The sequence below is a fragment of the Mizuhopecten yessoensis genome, unplaced genomic scaffold (genome assembly GCF_002113885.1).
Source record: "Mizuhopecten yessoensis strain PY_sf001 unplaced genomic scaffold, ASM211388v2 scaffold716055, whole genome shotgun sequence".
Taxonomy (NCBI): domain Eukaryota; kingdom Metazoa; phylum Mollusca; class Bivalvia; order Pectinida; family Pectinidae; genus Mizuhopecten; species Mizuhopecten yessoensis.
In genome coordinates, this window is record NW_018479925.1 from 9,343 (window position 1) to 30,357 (window position 21,015).

A 21,015-nucleotide genomic window follows, 5' to 3' on the forward strand; every position below is an offset into this window, starting at 1 on the left:
CTGAACATGACGATTTGGATACACTTATTTTATCAGGATTTGCCCCATAGACAGGCCCTAACCCTGCCTCCTGTTTATTATAAAAGATAATTGAAATGTCTTTACATAGGAATGTAAACAGATTATAAATAGAAGTATACAGGGCACATAAAGAGTGGTATACAGAAAATATATAGAGTGGAGTACAGAGTAAAAAGAGCGGTACACAGTATATAAAGAGAGTGGTATACAGAGTATATAAGGATTAGTATGCACAGTGTCTACGAAGTGGTGTACAGAGTATTTTGAGAGGGGTATACAGGGTATAAGGAGTGGTATACAGGGTATATAGAGAGAGTGATATACAGAGGTTTGTAAAGAGGGGTATGCATAGTATAGAGAGTGGTATACAGATTATATAGCGAGTGATATACAGAATATATCAGGAGTGGTAAATATAGTATAAAGGTGTACGTGTTATAATGAATACATTGAGTGGTATACATAGAATAAAAGAGTGGTATATAGAATATATGAGGAGTTGACTTGTATACAGAGTATATGAGTAGTGATATACAGTGTATATTGATTGGTATACAGGCTATTTTAGGAGTGGGTCAAAGAAGTAATATAAACGGTAAAATCCCATATAACACTGGATCCTAATGGAGGTATGTCCGCTATTTTAGGAGTGTTATACATAGTATACAGAGTAGATAAAGAGTGGTATGCAGAGTACACAGGCATCACATAATACAGAGTATATAGTGATATACAGAGTACACAGAGACATCATATAATACAGAGTATATAGTATTCGGAGAGTAGTAAACAGAGTGATATAGAGAGTGTTAAACAGAGCATATAGAGAGTTGTGTACAGAGTTTATAACGAATGAAATATATCTGTACTTCATATATTTTGTATAGTACCATTATATACTGTGTATACATAATCCTATCTTTAAATGTTCTGTACACTACATTATGTATTTCTTTAATAAGCTAATAATAATAATAATAATGTTTATTTCAGGAAATAGATCATAGACATCACATGTAACATGACAGTTGACATACATATTACAGTACAACATACATATATATTACTAAAAATATTAAACAGAATATCACAGGTTTTTGGGGCAGTCCAATGAGCAGGTGATTGGGGCATCCCCTTCCTACAAGCTCTCCGGACGCTCAAATATTAATGAACCTACATGCATTGAATTATCGTCAGTAATAAAATATTGTATTATCTTAAAATATTATATTATATATGAAACTAAAATTCATAACTGATTTTAAGATATAGGTTATTATATTTATACAATTAATACAACACAAACATTGATCTATAAACCTGAGGATAGCCCATGAAAGCTCGAAAGCTTATTTCCAATGGGGTCCATGTTATATTGATCACGGGGAAAGATTTTGGCAGGAGGGAATGAATGACAACATATTAACTTTATTGTCAGTACCTATAGTAATTCCGTAATGACTATATAATCTAAAAAACACACATATATATATGTTCAGGTTTAAATAGTTAGCCCAACTTAAAATATGTAACGTGACTTTCCAACTATTTATATTTTAAAAAAATAATACGGTACAGATGTCGTCAGCACGTGGATTGCAGTGACACAAAGTTTGTTTTCTTAGGGTTGGGGATCCCCCTACCAGCAAAGTCTACTTGTTTTGTGCCACCGCAATCACATATAATTGTGTTATCAGCATGAATTTTGAAATTTAAAAGCGAGTTGTTTCTTCACTGCTGCCTTAAATGCATATATGGATTTTATACCCTTGATTTTGTCAGGCAGACTATTCCAGTCATGGATCCCGTTAAAATAAAAAGTACAGGTATCTTTCCCTTTACATGGTGGAACAACAAAATTAAAAAGACATGATCGTGTGTTATGCTGATGAACACCTGACACTTTTATGAAGTTTAGGTTTAAGTAGGATGGACATTTTCCATAAAAAATCTTGTGCACATGATTGAGTCTTAATTGTTTGACTCTATATTCTATATTTAACATATTGAGCTTTGACAGTTCAGTGGGAGTGATACTCGTTCTGGGTTCTAATTGGCTAATAAATCTGACAACTTTATTTTGTAAAACCTGTAATTTGTTCTTCATTTTCTTGTTCAATCCTGAGTACCACGCGGAGCATGCATAATCTAGGTGACACTGTATTAGTGCAGAACATAAACTTTGTCTGGTTTTTGTAGTTAGACATTTACTTTGTCTGTATAAAAATTTCAGTCTAGAATTTACTTTCCTCACGATGTTTTCTACTATTTCTTCGCCAGACATACAACAATCTATATTAGCTCCAAGATATTTCACAGATTTAGTTGATTTGATGGTATGATTGTTTGCGACAATTTCAAAATGATCAATTTGATTTTTAAAAAAAATCGTTCCAAATAGCATGCTCTCTGTTTTACCTAAATGCAAAGAAAGCTTATTATCAACTTACCACTCTGCACATGATTCAAGTACAGCACCAAGTTTCGTGGAAATTATTTCTGGGCTTTTATGTGCGAAAAGGATAACACTGTTATCGGCATATAATAGTAATTTGCATTCTCCATCAATGCTGATTGCCATATCGTTGACATAGCATAAGAATAAAAGCTATGTATATGAAGTATCTCTCATGACTATTTTCAGATATATTATATAATTGCTGAAACTTGTTGATAATATACTGCATATGAATTTACACTATTTGATTTACCTCATAAAGAGTCATCACTTATTGGGTATGAGTATCCTATATACAACAAAATATGTTTGTTTCCTGTTACATGTTTGAAACAAATATGGATAGGTATAGATAGGTAATTAATTCAATTTTTCAGTTATTTTTATTTAGCCTATACATAGAAAGGAGAGTGATTTTGACTTGAACAGATCTAGCTTCTTTGAAAATTGGCAAAAAAGTTTAATTTTTGGCCTTTTATATTATGAAAGGATGTGGCCACCTTAGGGTTGAGGGGCTGGGCCAATAAGTGGAAATTGGCAAATTTTAACTTGTAAAAGACTACTTTGTAGAAGGACCTGTCACCATATAAATTGTTACAATATACAGTAAAAATGGCTGAGGCAATAAGGTGACCATATTTTGTATCAGTCAAGTTTCTACAACCTAGAAGGGCATGGCATAAGATGGGTCCAATATAGAGCAAAATAAGACAATTTCATCTTCAAAAAACTACTTTTCCTTAATGACTGTACAGATTATAGCATATCTCAGGTCTGAAAAACTGGGACAAAGCAGTCATAGAGGAATTTTGGGTGTAAAGCTTTATGAACTTTAAATGATCAAGAATCCCCACCATACCCTGAACACATCCATGCTTGCAGGATTGGCTCCATGCATCCTTTCCTGCTCCTGGGGGCTTATTCCCCAGGTCTTAACATGAAACCAGTTCATATCCCTTTCATATGTTGCTGAGCATGAAGAGAAAATAACACTCATGCTATCAAGTCCTTTATGGAGCCCAACCAATCCCTGAGGACTTCCTTCCTGGGTCATAGCATGGAAATTGTTGAGATCCCAAAGCTCATATTTCTTGTATGGTAAGAGGTAATCTAAACAACCAATAAGACAACTCTTATATAGATGAGGTATAATAATAACTTTCCTGCAGAGAATAGCGATCTAAAATGCCCTGATGTATGGGAGGTGTATACCTGATGTAAAGGAGGTGATACCTGATGAATAAAAGGCGTTACCTGATGTAAAGAAGGTGTAAAACCTGATGTATGGGTGGTGTAAACCTGATGTATGGGAGGTGTATACCTGATGTATGGGAGGTGTATTCCTGATGTATGGGTGGTGTATACCTGATGTATGGGAGGTGTTTACCTGATGTATATGGGAGGTAAATACCCGATATATAGGAGATGTACACCTGATGTTTAGGTATATACCTGATATATGGGACGTGTATATACCTGATGTATGGGAGGTGTATATACCTGATGTATAGGAGGTGTACATGTATTCCTGATGTATGGGAGGTGTTTACCTGATGTATAGGTGGTGTATACCTGATGTATGGGAGAATACCTGGTACCTGATATATGGGAGTGACCCAAAGGTGTTTACTTGATGTATAGAAGGTGTATACCTGATGTATAGGTGATACCTGACTTATAGGAGCTGATGCCGGATGTAAAGGTTGTGTATACAGAAGGTATGGGAGGTTTTTATTGGTAGTAGAGAAGGTCATGCATATTTGATTTATAGAAGGTGTATACCTGAATTATAGAAGGTGTATGAGGTGTATACCTGATATATAGGTGGGTTTTTTTTTATCAATTGTCACCCATTTACCCTAGGGAGGGGGTAAATTTTGCTATAGTTTATGGAAATGAGACTTTTCAGTATTGGGGAGGGACAAAATTCCCTGCTATACATATGTAATATTTGTTTTTGTCATATCACAACAACAAATAACAATTGTATTACAACTCAGGTGACCTGTTAAACCCATGGGGCCCTTGTTTTAATGTGCTGTATTAGTTGGATGTGTTGATATTGGCTTCCAATAATAATTCCCCTATAGCTACTTACCTATAATTAGATGTGGGTTACAGGGACATGTCACATACTTATTAAGTGTGCAGCAAAATAAATATATACTGTGATGCTCATTTATTATATATATCTTCCATTGTATATATTTGCAACCAGTCAACATCTTTCTCAACTTCCTGGGGAGCATACAGCCGGGACAGTGCTGCCATTTCGGCACTCACAGCTAGCATTCTACATTTCTAGCACTGCCCAGCCACATACTCATTTACAGCTGGGTAGACTGGAACAAGCAGAGTAAAGTATCTTGCTCGTGTATTAGTAAACTGAATATTTCTCTTGGAAACTGCTTCAAACTTTGGGGGAAAAGTTCAGTTACCATATGCTCCCCTGTGTGATAAAATTCATTTGGAAAAGGAACTGAAATATAAGACATTCTTCATTTTGAAATTATATCTAAGTTCCCTAGTTTATGATCTAGTGCCAGACACTTTTCATAAATAAAGATGAAGAGATTAATTTAATCTAATAGAATAACCTTGCTATAGTGATATGTACCCATACATAGTATAACTATTCTTGATAAAAAATTGCCTGTAAAATATGTTTTATTGTTAATTTTTTCTTGGACTTAAAATTATCCTAGAGAGGTTAATTTAGATCAAATGTAAAAATAAGCAGTTAATGTTCCGGGTTTAATAAATTGTATTTCATTACAAATACTCTTTGTGTATTTAAGATTTGATTATATCTGGTAGATTGCAAGATTCTTTACCACCAGGTCTAAATTAACATATAGGAGTCTCTGAAAAATGGGACAAAATCTAAACCAACTACTTGGGGTGGGTGAGGGGAGGTTAACTAATTTGATTGATTTGGAGGAACACTGAACAGTTATACATATCCTTTACCTGTTTACTCACAAAATACATGAGCACAAACTTTAAGCCATGAATTTATAACAAAGGATAATCAGCAGAAAACAATAAAATTTGCTTACAACAAGCAAGACAAGTGATGTGAATGATGAATGTTGAATCAACTAACTCAGCTTTCTGACATCAACTATCTGTATCTTTACCTCAAAATTGCTGTAAAATTATGAACCAGAAACTTGGAATAAACGGCATACCTCAGGTAGATACATGTCAAAGAAACCAATACTTCCTCCTTAATAATATAAAACAAATAACAACCCCCCACCCCAAATCAAACCAAACTAGAATTCTTCAACGAGGCTGTGTACGAAAAATAACATAAATCAAGATGAATTTTAAAATCTCACTTTATATTTGAGTATGTGGTGACTGATTATGACAATAATTCTGCGCTCTTACCGAGTTTGGCATCATTACAGCTGCACTTACTAGACCCTCACCATATAAATCCTCAGCAAACTACTTTCATTTGTCTCATTTTGGTTGAAAATGACGTGCAACAGATTAACAAATGACAGTGATTCTCACCAATAAGAACTATTTCTGACTCTTTTTCTTTTTGGCCAACAAAACCAATGGTCATTTGAATAATCAAACCCAGCAACTTCACATACATTTTCTAAGTTCCCAATAGCTCTTTGGGACACTCGAGTTTCGTTCGGAAAAGTTTATAACTCGGGATTATTCCAGCCATTTAAGTATATAGTAATGTGTGCTTCCTAATACCAATCTTTTACAATATATGCGTTAATATAATAATTAATATTTAAATATATCAACTAAACTTATTGATAATGTAACAGGGTTAATTTTATTGTCATATATAGTAAATGTTATAATTGTGTATAAATATCCATTTGTATGTGTCCAGGGTGTTTTGTGTATGTGTTTGTCCATTTGTTGGCGTTACATGTTATAGGGTGTGGTGTTCTATGTATTTTGTGTAATGTGTTGCTATTTTCAGTGTAACAGTTTACGCCCAGTGATTTAAGTCCAGAGTCCCTGTTCTTGTCTTGCTTTTTATTGGTCGCTATTTTTATAATCCCTTGTTGGTCAGTCTTGGCGGGAATATCATTGTTATGTCAGTTAGACTCCTGCCTGCCAAGCTGATCACAAGCTCTATGTACTTGTCTTTAAAGTATTCCAGGCAGTTACAAAGTAAATTTCTATGTTTTTTCTGTAAATTATTTCTTGTGTAATAATAGTTTTCAATAATATATAAAGTAACTTCAATAAGTCATAATGTTGAAGTATTTGGAATATTTAATAATTTTCTTATTTTCAAAATTACAGCCATAGAGCTAGAAGTATATGTTTCATAAAATGGTACAAAGTTCAGTTTGAAAGTTGTCTATTTTGATATACCTGTGTATTTGCAAATGTCATAGTAGTAAGGTAATTGTTTGTATTATTTTAGAATTATTCGAAACTTGTACAGAGGTGGCAGTAATAGAAGCATCTAGGATGGCTCTGTGCCATACACAGGTATTTGCCTTATTTCATGTTTAAATTGTTTAGTGGTTATGTCATATAATTTTTTAGACGATGCAATTTCCATGTTGATATATATATGATAGATTGTAGATCATTTCTATAGTTCTGATTCTTATCAATTTAACTGTTACGTTATAATAATTTGAAAGAAGTTATTATTTGTATTATTGGATTAAGATCTATAAAATTGTAAATATATTATGATTATTTAGTAATTCCATTTGAAATGGACTTATCGATGTACATCATAATAGTTAGTTGTGTCCCTTGATTATACGTGCGTGTAATTTACACTGCTCTCTCCACTCAGTGTTAAGTATATTCTTTTATGTTTATTTCAGAGTGTTTACAGAATACAATAAATATACAGTGTGTAAATACATGCTATCTATGCCACCTGCCCTGCCTCTGTGGATTGTACTGTACCAAGCATTGAAGGATAAAGAACTCATTATTACTTAAACAACACCGGTGTTCTCTATTTATATGGAACACAACGGTTACAATGATATTTTATATTGGTGTTAATGACACTCGCGGTAGAAAAATACGAAATAGTTTGTGCGCAAAGCTAGTTTTACACAGCTGCCGTTTGCCGGACTCGATTCATCTAATTTCAAGTGTACTGAAAAGTTTCATCAAAAATATTAATGGAATTATTAAAACTATTTGCAGTAGAGTAGCCGCCTTAGGCTTGAGTAGGCACGTTCCTACACATAATTTTGTCAAGTGTTAATTTTAAGTCAGTATAAATTCAAGAAATTGAAAAATTGAATATGAGTTTCATCAGACATATAAAGCCAGAGATTGGAAACTCGTGTAGATCTCGCAAACGCACGCAGGAGCCTATTGTATTAAGATCCGTCGCGAGACTTGGGCTGCGGTCGCACATTATAGGCGGTATCGGCTTTCGTTATAGATATTTTTATAATTGCAAAAAATATCGGAGACAATTCTTTGTGTTGCCGAAATTGCCACAACGTCAGCAAGATATACAGCTGGACGACCTGTGGAAGGAAACATCAGCTGGAGAGAGATTTTTATTGTCGGATGACACAAATCAACAAGGCCAGCGAATTATTATATTGGCTACTGATGACAATCTAAGAAAACTTTGTCAGGTAACAATCATATACAGTGACGGAACATTTTATTCGTGTTTCGGATTGTTCAGCCATTTATACACACTCCACGGCAGCGTCAATGGAACTATGTTCCCTCTTGTGTTTGTACTGTTACCAAACAAAGCAGAACATATATACTTACAACAGGTTGTTCAACCTTTTGAGGGATGCTGTGCTTCAAATGAATTTGATTTTGGTACCAGAAGTAGCCATGTTGGACTTTGAAGAAGCTGTCCGAAACGCGATAAATGCTGTGTTCCCACTTACGACAGTGAAAGCCTGTTTTTTCCATTACACGCAATGCATTTAGAGAAAGACACAGGGATGTTGGTAAGCTGCGCGTTACAAACAGGACGACGAACTGAGAAAGTTGGTAAGTGAAATTATCTAACATTAGTCATAAAAGAATCCCTAGTTCCACCTTCCCGCTTTTCTCGAAAATTACATCAAATCTAAACAGATCGCAGCCTCTATAATAATTATAAAGTTCAAATTCTTCTAATTTCAGAAATGTATTGCATGTATGTTTTCCATTCGGTAAAGGTAAGAAGAGCTGCTGTCCTACCCTTGGTTCCGACCCGACAAGTGGAGGACGTTTGGTTCAATGATCTTGATGACAATGAGGACAACAGCCGAGAGGCTACCCGTTTCAAGGACTATGTCACAGAAACGTGGGTGGAAGGACAGCAGCTGGAAATGTGGAACCACTATGACAACACCGGGCCTCATACAACTAACCATGTAGAAGGATGGCACAGTAAAGTAAACAAGATGTGCAAGCATGCACACCCGAACATTTATGCGATTGTGAAGTTGCTCCAGAAATTACAGGCTGCTGACGAGGTTAGAATGATTCAACTGTCTGCCGGAGGAAAATCACGACCAAGAAAGAAGAAGTATCGACGTTTGGATGAGCGCCTTACTCAACTCAAGGACAGGTTCCGGAACGGACATATTAATGTGAACACGTATGCTGATTCAGCATCCCACTTACTCCATTTAGACTGAGATAGTGTATGATACGGTCAACACGTGCATGTTGATTCAGCATCTCAAAAACTGTTTAGCTCAGGTCTTCAAGATTGACCCAACATTTTAGTGCTTTATATATGTCCTATTTATATGTATTAATTGTCTTTTAGAGGTACATGTAATTATTAAGCCATAATAGTTCTGGAAATATGTATTTTTTATGTGCAATATGTTTTTGACTTTTAACAGATGTATATCTCTTTGGATTAATAGGTGTGCTTTTTATGTAAGAATATGTTTTAGTGCCAAATATTGCTTTTAAATACTTGCTGTACTTTAATATCTGTACTTAAACTTGTTATAGGTAATGTGATATTTGTAAAACTAAGCACCTAATATTTTAATATTTTTTCTGTTTTAATAGGTATAATACAATTACTTTGTTATATTTTTATATATGTTAGTGCTATATAAAAAATGCATGTACTGAGTATGTATTTCATACTATTTATGTTTGAATGTTTGGTAAATAAATAAATAATCAGTAACATATTATATAGTCTCAAGTTATCTACTTTTATGAGTTTGACTATAGCGATTACCTGTAATTAAGGCTATTGTTCTGCACTCAACACTAGTCTCACCTGGCCAACATGAAAAGCTTACCTGTAGGTAACAAAAATACCAAATGTTGGCAAGGTGAGAAGACACGAATAATATGTTGATACACCCTGCAATTAGACGAGGTGGAGAAAAAAGTCTCACAGTCTTGTTTTGAAATATCTAACAATCTGTGTTTTTCTTAAAACCAAAAATTGATGTGTATTGAAGCTACATGTGCTTGCCAGTACTCTGACATACCAGTAGAACAGAGTTCTTGTTTAACAGAAGCCACCCAATTTTCACAATGTGGGTTCGATTCACACTCATTGTACATATCTTGATAACATGCATTTAATATACAGTTGCTAGAAGTCAATAGGTTACAACAGTACTTCAAAATTCTAATTTTCCCCGAAATGATAAGAGGATATCTACCCAGTTCGAAAAAGATCATCGAGTTTGGTGTAGATTTTCGAACTCCTAAAATTTTCTTACACAAGTTTAGACGTAGTTGTTCGATACCAGGCGCTTTGTGTAAACCTAACACCTAGCAAGCATAGTTGGGTACACTGCCGACATATGTGTCAAAAAGTGACAACAGTGTGCAAACATTTAACAACATAGATTTTCATGATCTTTTCAGCTTGTGACGCTAATTGTTTATGCGTTAAATTAAAATTACCATTATAATTGAGTTTTAAATAGGAAAAAGAATTTACCGACTCAAGTGTTGACACCATCATACCACCATGTTTCATTATTCTGTAATGCAGCCAAATTTCTGAAAACTACAATTTTTGTTTTTTCAACGTTAACTGTTAGAGACCACCTCCTAGTATATAATAACAATTCACGTGTTGTAGGCCGTCAACACTTTCCGAGAAAAGCACCATATCGTCGGCGTATTAGTAAAAATAACGACAACTCTTGTAGTTCTAAAGGTTGAACACCACTGTTGAAGAATTCCATCTCACAGTCGTTTACAAACATACTAAATAATATCGGGGAGACAATTTCCCCTTGTAAGACCCCGGTTTTGTTATCGAAAAAAATCTGATAACTTCCTATCTACGGTTACACTTGATTTGATTTTACTATACAAAGATTTGATCACTTTAAAAGCTTACCCCTGACTCCAAGTTTAGAAATCTTATACCAAAACTTATATCTCTCTACCGTATCAAAAGCCTTAACAAAAATGGCATTTACCGTACCTAAGCCAGGACGAAAACCAAACTTGTCAGCCCATTGGACTAATCTGGTGTTCAAAACACAAGTAAATAATTTTAGCATGTTACAAAGCAAACTAATTCCAATATAGTTGCCCGGACAATCAAGGCATTAGATAAAACTTTTGGAAAATAACCGACCGCCGGTATAGCATTGAGCATCTTTTGTAAAATAGGAACAAAAACCTGTTTGAACTCTATAAGATACTGTTAAAAGTTTGAATTTCTTGTAAAACAACTTAGGGTTATGCACTTTGATATACTCCATCATATCACACTGCACGTTCAAGTAGGAACGTTTTAGTCTATACGCTCTGTGACCTTATAAGCCCGCTTACTAGAAACAAGCCGCTCATGATTAACACTTGACGGATCAGCGTTGAAATTTTTCAAAGCCCGGCTATAACGCATAAACAGAAATCACACAACTAACAAATAGGTGTAAAGTGAATAAAATGCACATTTCGTTGCTCTTAAAAAAGGCTTTATTATGAAACAACTGGTTTCTTGAAACTTTTTTGACGATATATTAATCAATATTCAAAAATATTTTATGAAGTCGATATATAAAAAGAACAATAATAAAATACTATAGAACATAAATCACCGAACTGATTTAAAATTGACCGTCTAGAACAAAAACGAGGACAATCTTGCCTATTGTTTTTTAACTAAAATGTAATGGCTGCCCGCGTGATGACTTCTCATTCTGAAATCACAGTATATTTTCAGATTAATTTAGCAATTTTGTAGTTATTTCACAAAGCTGAAACCAAAAAAGACAAATATAAAAATATAAAAAAAATTGTAAAATATAAATCACCGAACCGATTTAGTATAAACTTTATTTTATTATCGGTATAATATTACAGTAATGCACACATGATATACATATAGGATTCAAAAACAAGTACAAAGTACTTATGCTAATCCGTCTTCTTTGTTTATAAAACGGCGATTGGACGGATCTGACGAATATTATGCATAATGGAAGATCTAGAGAAGAGGATGGGGAAGGAAGAAGGGAAAGAGGTGCAAAAGGGTTTAAAGAAAGTATTGTTGGAGGTAAAATATAAAGGGGAGTACATTACATTTAATGCATTATGGGAGGAAAAACTGATTGGAGTATATTTTGGATATGGACACATGTCGATGACTGTACGTGTCACTGAGGTATTCAACACACAATAAAGTAATTGCATATAATTTAATCTTGTTTGTAACGTCGCTTTTGATTGGCTGATACAGCGGCGTAATAATTTCTAAGAGAAAAGAGTCCATCGGTAAAAGTGGATTTCCACAGGCAGACAGACAGACAGATTCTTTATTTCCTCTGGATAGAGATTTCAAAATAACACCAAACAATACAAATGATAATAACAGTTTCCGATTCAAAAATTGATCGGAATATTTAGTTTAAATCATATCAAGTCACGTTCACTTGTAATTTAGAGTCTTGAGTTCATGTTGTAGAGCAGCAACTTAACTCCGTCCGCAACAACCACCATCAAACTCTCCCACTCGTCATCAGCCAATTGGACGCGCGCACGACTTCCCAATAGAAAATCCGTTTGGTAATTGTCATCAAGAAATGAAAACTTTACATAATCTCTGACATTTACTACATTTACAACCTTATCAAGGAAAGCATCGCGTGTAAGGTACAACACTGGACACTCAATAAGGAAATGTGAAACAATATCAATGGTAGTTTTCGCACACAATCCACATGTAACCTCTTCAATTTTATTTGTCACTGATAGTAACATGGAAACACATTGGGTGTCCCTCAGATCCATTTGGTCAATGATGGTGTAATCTGTGACTATGACTGTTTCTTATCACATCTACCGGAACCAAACTGGAAAAAGAAACTTAAAATGCATGTCGAAATACTTTCATCTTGTGTGCCGCTGGCTGTTGAATCTATCAAATGTTAGAGAACGCGTTCGCATGTGCCAGGGCAATGGCGGGGAATTCTGTCAAGGACGGGGGACTGCCATTACAGATGACTGGTCATCCTCGCTTAACTGTCGGGGAGCAATCAGATAGTGCCGTTACCAACTCGGGTGGACATGTACAGCCAGGCAGATTAGACCCCCCCCCCCCCCCCCCCCCCCCACCCCCCAAAAAAAGAAAATATATAAAAAAAATATTATTTTTTTAGCTATACTGGTATGGGGGCTGACAAGGCAATAGTTTCATAGTAAATAAATTACACGATGCTGTGTTCTTAGGTTTGGGAATAAGAGCAAGGGCAGTAAAAATCCCTGTGCATTTTTGTGACCTAGGTAAATGGTGTCACATTGTACAGTTGGGAGACAGATATTAACTTTTAGCTATATTTAAGTCTGCCAACAATTCAGAGGTTAAGAAATAGACGATTCTCTGCCTCTCAGGCAGCATCCGGGCTTCTATAGACAGAGTGGTTTTCTGCTCAACCGTCTCCGGAAACTGTGAAGGACCGGCCTCTTGGGCGGTTATCAACACCCTGTCATAGTCAGCAAATGGAGAACGTTCTTCCACTTTTGAAACTTCAAACATAGAGTCAGTGCCCACCTTAAAGGTTATATTTGTAACGGTCCTGTACTTTGGAAGCTTTTCATCAGAACAAGACTTTCTAAGTATGGGCATGGACTTCCACTACAAGGCACGGTGAAACTGTACGTGCTCCTTCTAGGGGTCCCTTATACTTAAGTGGTGACCCGACTTGTCCAATTATCTCCAGTATCATTAACAACACCAGATCCGGATCTGATGCTCAAGAATCAGCACGCAGCATAAAACGAGAAAGAGTGCAGTGATCTCCCTTAGACCGCTAACTGCGCCGACAACATCGATGTGACATCTCGGCGTGTTCCTGACTTCAACCTTATAACACGTAAGTGAATTTCCTCCACCTTCAAACCGATATTGGGACCTGAGAGCAGTTTCCTACTACATGTAGTGACTGTTGTCATAGTCTATACTATGACTGGACGAGATGTCGCCCTTGTAACATAATACTGTAATAGCTCTTTTGTACAAGTGAGTAATAAAGTTAATCTGTGCCCGTCATTTGCATGTGTTGGTTGTTTGATTACACTATATGGTGTCAGAGTAAAAATGGACCGTTATGTTTAACAGGGAATGTATAAGAAAACTGGAGAAGATTTCGCCAACAGTACGAAAAATATGCTGTTGCCAGTGGTGTAGCAGAAAAAGGGGACGGTGTCAAAGGCATGACATTGCTCCACGTGTTGGGCCCGGAGGCCATTGAAGATTATAATACCTGTCTTGGGACGGGGCTGATAAAACAAAGGAGGACGATATTGTCACAAAGTTTGAGGCATACTGTAACCCAAGACAATACGTTACGTATGAAAGACATGGATTCAACTCGCAGCCACCTTGAAGGGGAGAAAATTGATAATTTTGTGACAGACCTGCGGCGAAAGGCTGCCACGTGTGAATTTGGAACTTTGCGGACTCGCTAATAAGAGACCGGATAGTTTGCGGTATTCGTAGCGAATCTGTGAGAGATCGCAGCCTCCAAAACGCTATAGGCATTTGTAGGGCTGCCGAAGCTGGTGAAACACATATTAAGGAATTACACGGAGTCACTAGTGACACGAGTGATGTTCACGTGATCAAGCATGCGACCGGAAATGGCGCCAAATTCAGAGGTGCGCGACCGAAGATAGGAAATACTTACAAAGAAACACAATCCCAGGTATGTGGTTATTGTGGACAGAAACATAGTAAACTAGTGTCGTACTCTGGACATGAAGTGCCAACATGTACAGCTATCACCTCGTTGATTTGCACGTCGTTGGACAAGACGTTATGCCAGTGTTAGGTCTGGATACATGCCTAAAACTGAACCTAGTAAAGCGTGTTTACTCGGTGAACATAGACCAAAGTGCTGGGAGTACTAATACAAAAAGTAGCTCAAAGGCACAAAAACTCTTAGGAAATATGAACATCTGTTTAATGGCATTGGCTGTCACCCAAGAGAGTACGAAATCAAGATAGATCCATCTGTGACGCCTCCCGGGAAGATTCCTCCTACACTGAAGAACAAATTCAAAGAAGAACTCGAAAGGATGGAGCGTAGTGGCGTAATTACTAAAGTCGAGGAACCAACGAAATGGGTTAATCCGATCGTAATAGTTAAGAAACCCTATGCAAAAATACGTGTTTGTCTAGATCCTAGAGAACTAAACAAGGCAGTCCTTCGAGAACACTTTCCTCTCAAGTAATAGTGGCTGATATCCTCATATGGTCCGATAACAAGGAAGAGCACGTCGACAAACTGAAAAGCGTTCTCTCGAGATGTGAAGAGGTTGAATTGCGACTCAACAGGGATACATGTAAAGTAGACAAACGGGAAATTGAGTACGTAGGTCACGTATTTAGCAAAGACGGAGTCCGACGGACCAATGACCGTGTCTAGGCTATACTAGCACTACCAAAACCGGAGAACAAAATGGAATTGCAGAGATTCATGGGAATGGTAAATAATGTTGGAAAATTCATTCCGAATCTCTCCACTGTCAACCAGCCATTGAGAAAACTACTGGGAAATGGTGTAGCATGGCACTGGTTGGAACCACAGGATACCGCGTTTGAAGCTCTAAAGCGTGCAATTACTACCACACCAGTACTTCGGTATTACGACGACGGAAAAGAAATTAGACTATCAGTTGATGCGTCGTCATACGGCTTGGGAGCGTGCATATTACAGGAACAACAACCCGTCGCATACACATCGAGGGCATTAAATTCTAAATATTCTAAAAAATTATGCTCAAATTGAAAAAGATATGCTTGGAATTGTATATGGATTAAAGAAGTTTCATGGCTATGTGTACGGCAAAACTGTTTAAGTAGAAACTGATCATAAACCACTAGAGAGCTTATTTAAGAAGCCATTGTCCAGTGCGCCTCCAAGACTACAGCGTATGATGCTGAAAGTTCAGCAGTATGACTTGGTGGTTACATATCATCCTCGGAAAGAGTTGTATATCGCCGACACACTGAGTCGTTCTACCGCTCCGATCATTGAAACCGCATCCGACATTGATGAGTTTGAGGTGCATGTGGTTTAAATAGTACCTATCAGCCAGGAGAAAACCACACAGTTCGTAGGAAAAACCGACAGTGATAGAGTACTAGCTAAACACAAAAACACAGTTATTTCAGGCTGGCCTAATGACAAACATTGCCTTGACCCAGATTTGACGCCATATTGGAAATTTAGAGACGAAATTAATGTTGTCGATGGAGTTTTGTTGAAAGGTAATAGAATAATTTCCCTTGCAGTTCTGAGGCCTGACATGTTGCAGACTTTACATAGTAGTCACTTAGGTAAGACTAAGTTATCCAGAGAGCCAGAACTGCTCTGTTTCGGCCAGGCATTACGAAGTAGATTGAAGACCTAGTGTCCAAGTGTCATATCTGTAATCGTTACCGGAAAGCGCAGTCAAAGGAACCGTTGATTCCACACGAAACTCCTGATAGGCCATGGCTAAAGATTGCAGCCGATATGATGGTATTGGATGGCATGAAATACCTGGTAACTGTTGATTACTTTTCAAAATTCTTTGAAGTCAACAACGTGTTGGACGAAAAATTATCGGCCATAATCAGCATCTTGAAGCAACAGTTTGCAAGGTACGGCATTCCCGAGGAATTCGTGAGTGATAATGGTCCGGAGTTCTTGAGTTTCGAATTTAAATCATTCTCGCGAGATGACCATTTTGAACATACCACCTCATCTCCAAGGTACCCGCAGAGTAATGGATTGGTAGAGAGATCCGTTGGACCGTTAAGCGTCTGTTTAAGAAAGCCCGAGACGACCATAGTGATCCGTACCTAGCTCTAATGGATCTCAGGAACACACACATTCCTGGTGTAGAGTGGTCGCCATCACAGCTTTTGATGGGTAGAACGACAAGAACCAAACTACCTGCCAAACGGTATGAATTGAACCAACTGGGTTTTGAACCTCAAGCCGTCAAAACGTCGTTAGAAGAACAGAAAGTGCGTCAGAAATTCTATTTGACAAAAGAGCTCATTCGCTCCCACCTTTACATATAGGTGACAATGTACGTTTCATAGCACCGAACTTGAGCAAGGCTGCGTTGGCCACAGGAAAGATTGTAGGAAAAGCATCTACTCCTAGATCCTTCATTGTAGAGCATGATGGAGGACAAGTCAGGAGGAACAGGACAGATTTGTTTCACACACAGGAGAACTTTGTGAAAAATCCTCAATCTGTCATTATGGATGATGTCACAAGCGATGTCAACTCGTCGTCAAATGTCGATCCGTCATCGCGTATCAACTCGTCAAACTCCAACTGTTCGTGAAGACCAAAAATCACCGCGAATGTGAACCAGACAGTTATGAACAGTGAAAGTGTGCCTGTGCCCAAAGTAGTCAGTCGTGTCAGTGGATGCCATCGCGTTATAACGAGTAATGGTGTAGAGATTAATTTACTATAAGAAATATGTTGACTTGGTTACCAGTAAAGGGACCACGGAACCAAATCAAAAATAAATTGTGGGTTTTTCACTTTTGGGAAGAAGTTTTATGTGTGGGTTGAGCAATAAATATATGGATGTAAAATGTATAAAAAAATAATTTAAAATATTTCAAGTCTGTTTTTGTCTGGGATAGTTTGTTAAGTGTGTAATTTGTTGTAAATTTTGGTAATTTTTTGGTGCCGAATTAAATATAAATTGGCGGCCCCCATATACAAAAAGTTCACACAGGTAGATTTTTTTTTATTTCTTTTTACAGGTGTGTGAGATGACATTCTTCAAAATGAGGGCAGGTGAACCATTGTGGATGACCCCATTTAACCAGGACAGTGGTAAATGTTAACACTATCGCATATGGAAAATCATTTGGTTCTCAGTCCCTATTGAGACACTGTAAGTGTTCAGTTTGTTTTTTAAACTTGGTAGGGAGATGTTATAGTCTATACTATGACTAGATGAGTTGTCGCCCTTGCAGCATACAACTGTTATAACTCTTTTGATATAGTGAGTAATAAAGTTAGTTAGTGCCCGCTATTTGCATGTGTTGGTTATCTGATTACACTACAACGGTGTGTGAAAACACACACCAAATTGAAAAAAAAAATGTTAAAAAAATGGTTTTGATAATTAAGCTTTAGTTCGTGCGGGCCAATGTGGAGAATTTGTATTTAGTGTATTCGAGTTATCTTTCTTCGAACACTAAATGAAAATTTCGACATCGATTTTGTGGACAACTCGTTCACATTTTACACCTTTGTGTGCATACGTTTCACTGGTTTCACTGGTTTCACTGGTCATTTGTCTGATGAAGGTGACAGTGTACATTTCGTACTAGTCATCGAAACGTCACATAGAACATTTTATTGGTTGTTTAAAAAAGAAATTTTCATAATTCAGTCAGATAATAGATATATACTGACGTCATACTACTGACCTCTATACTGGACATATTATTATACATTACAAATAAATTTCATAAGATTTAATCCTGCCACATTATATAATTAAAATATATTCTGTGTTACTGTGTGAATCGACCAATACAATTATAACTTTCACAAACAGAGCTGATTAGGCCTAGGCTACTAAAATACTACTCACATTTTGCTAAGGATCACCTATATTTTGAAGGGAAAATAAATGTTAGAAAGGATAATATATTTTCCTTCCGTACTGTTTTGGGCGAATATGTTAGCCTTCAAAATCGTCCTGTGTGTCCGGTCAACCATAAAATCGCGTGCACGCTTTTCCACGTGTACACCCCTTTCAATAGCTAAGCTAGGCTACGTAAGGCGTTGTTCAAATTGTTAAGGAAATCCATTTGATGAAAAGTCTTTGCGTGTTTTTGTTTTAATAAGGCACAAAGACGAACCAGACAACGGTTAAATAACGGTAAAATGAATAGGGGCATCGGAATGCTGCAAGCTCGCATTTCTTAACGTCAGGTTGCAGCAGACCTGCGGTGTCTCAAAGTGTGCTAGGCCACATAGAACAAGGGTGACTGAGCAGTATAAACAGCAAGAGACTATTCAACGAATGGATTGGCCAGTCCACTCGTCGGATCTAAATCCCATCAAGCATAGGTGGGACATGCAACAGACAGCTCTCTCTGCCAGAAATGATCAGCCAAGAACGCTGCATGAGTTGGAAACAGCTTTGATAGCCGAGTGGAACGCTATCCCACAAAACCGGATACGCGATCTCATTCGGGGCATGCGCAGACGTTGTAAAGCTGTAATATTGATGTTCACGGGCGTCACACTCGGTACTTAAACAGTTTGTGTTTATTTAGGATGAGTTTTGTTCAATTTAAGTTTTTTTAGTTACGTGTAATACCTCGTTGTTACCAATTTTAAGGGTAACCCTTTTCCTGTGGCTCATTTTCCGAGTGTAATTATGATTTTTTGGAATTTTTGCATGCTGATGAATTGAAAGAACAATCAATTTTTCAAAAATAATCTCAGTATAAATCAAATAAAATATATATTTTCACATATGCCCCAAAATAAAAGTGATCCTAAGCAAAATGTGAGTAGTATATATTGTAAACAAACATTTCACCACGTGCACACACCATGTTACGCTTGGCGCAATATTGCACTCAAATGCAATTATATTGTGCGTGTGTTTAGTAGTCTGATCAAACACGTTAAGTCCCTAACAAAACAATCTAGTTTGATAACAATTATACCATGTGGAAATATGAGTTTTGTACGCTACTGTCACTACAGTTAGGTAATCTGATGTATTTGACTTGTCATCGAATATTGACGGAATGTCATATTAACTATTGACTCTACAACAAATGAGAGTGAATACGACGACTTAACATGAATATTTAAGTAAATTAAACACATACGACATAATTATCACGGTTTGGATTAACTTGTTATTGTCAAATTATCGACTCTATTTTTAGTATAATATATCCTCATGTTCCACATGACACCCTATGTCTGACTGATTATATGTCTAACATGACACACTATGTATCACATCTTATATGTCCCAAATGACTCCGTATTTATCGGAGATTTATTTCCCCCCCAAGAAAACCTATGTATCATTGATTATATGTTCACCTTAACAAAATATGTATCACATACCCCATGATACATATATATATGTCCCACATGACACACTATGTATCACTGATTATGTGTCCCACATGACTCCCTTTGTATCACTAATAATATGTCCCATACCGCACCCTTTCTATCACTGATTGTATGTTCCAAATGACACACTATGTATCACAGATTAGATGTCCCACATGACACCCATCGTATTACAGATTATATGTCAGACATGATACCTATGTATCAATGATCATATGTTCCCCTTAACAAAATATGTATCACATACCCCATGACACCCTATGTATCTCTGATAATATGTCCCACATGAGAAGCTATGTTTCTCTAAATATATGTCCCAAATGACACCCTATTTAACACATATTATATGTCCCACATGACAGACTATGTATCACATATTATATGTTCCACACGACACTCTATGAATCAGAGATTATATGTCCCACATGTGTATTTTGCAGATTTCAATGTAAAACGGAACATGTTGCTTGTACCAAATCTATTATATCTATAGTCTGTACTGAAGTAGCAAGTTAGGAATACATTTTAAAATACATTTATGAGTTGTTAAAGAGAGGTAAAATTGATAATTCTTGTTCATATCAACTCTTTCTGTCAAGGTCAGTTCGTTTATACTGCCATGCTGAAGTTTGCATCAACCAATACAGTGGTTGATACAGCATGGCTTCCTGGATCAAAACATAAAAATAGTGTTTGATAAAATTGAACTATCGAGACAAATTGATGATAGAAAATAAAAGAAAAAAACCAGCACCATCAACTAATCAACTTTTGCTGACTGTTATAAAATATTCTGTCTGTTAGTTGTTATTTTTACAACATGAACAACTACAGTGGATAAGTACATGATATTTAGTGTAGTCATAGATCAAAACAGTGGTATATAACCAAGATGGCGGACATTTGTGAAAAGGGGGGTTGCTCGCAATTAAGCCTCCTCCCATCTTTTTATCCCACATAACAAACTATATA

The 21,015-nt window shown here is 36.6% G+C and overlaps 1 protein-coding gene and 1 long non-coding RNA gene across 2 annotated transcripts; both read left to right on the plus strand.

Moving 5' to 3' along the window:
- Nucleotides 1–6,600: 6,600 nt before the first annotated feature.
- LOC110441611 lies at nucleotides 6,601–7,399 on the plus strand. The gene is made up of 3 exons (XR_002461889.1): nucleotides 6,601–6,634; nucleotides 6,894–6,961; nucleotides 7,312–7,399. It is a non-coding gene; the product is annotated as an uncharacterized LOC110441611 (long non-coding RNA).
- A 995-nt stretch (nucleotides 7,400–8,394) lies between these two features.
- LOC110441612 lies at nucleotides 8,395–9,264 on the plus strand. The gene is made up of 2 exons (XM_021484802.1): nucleotides 8,395–8,424; nucleotides 8,638–9,264. Exons 1-2 carry the CDS (start codon nucleotides 8,395–8,397, stop codon nucleotides 9,100–9,102), a joined length of 495 nt encoding a protein of 164 aa, XP_021340477.1. The 3' UTR covers nucleotides 9,103–9,264.
- Nucleotides 9,265–21,015: the final 11,751 nt, after the last annotated feature.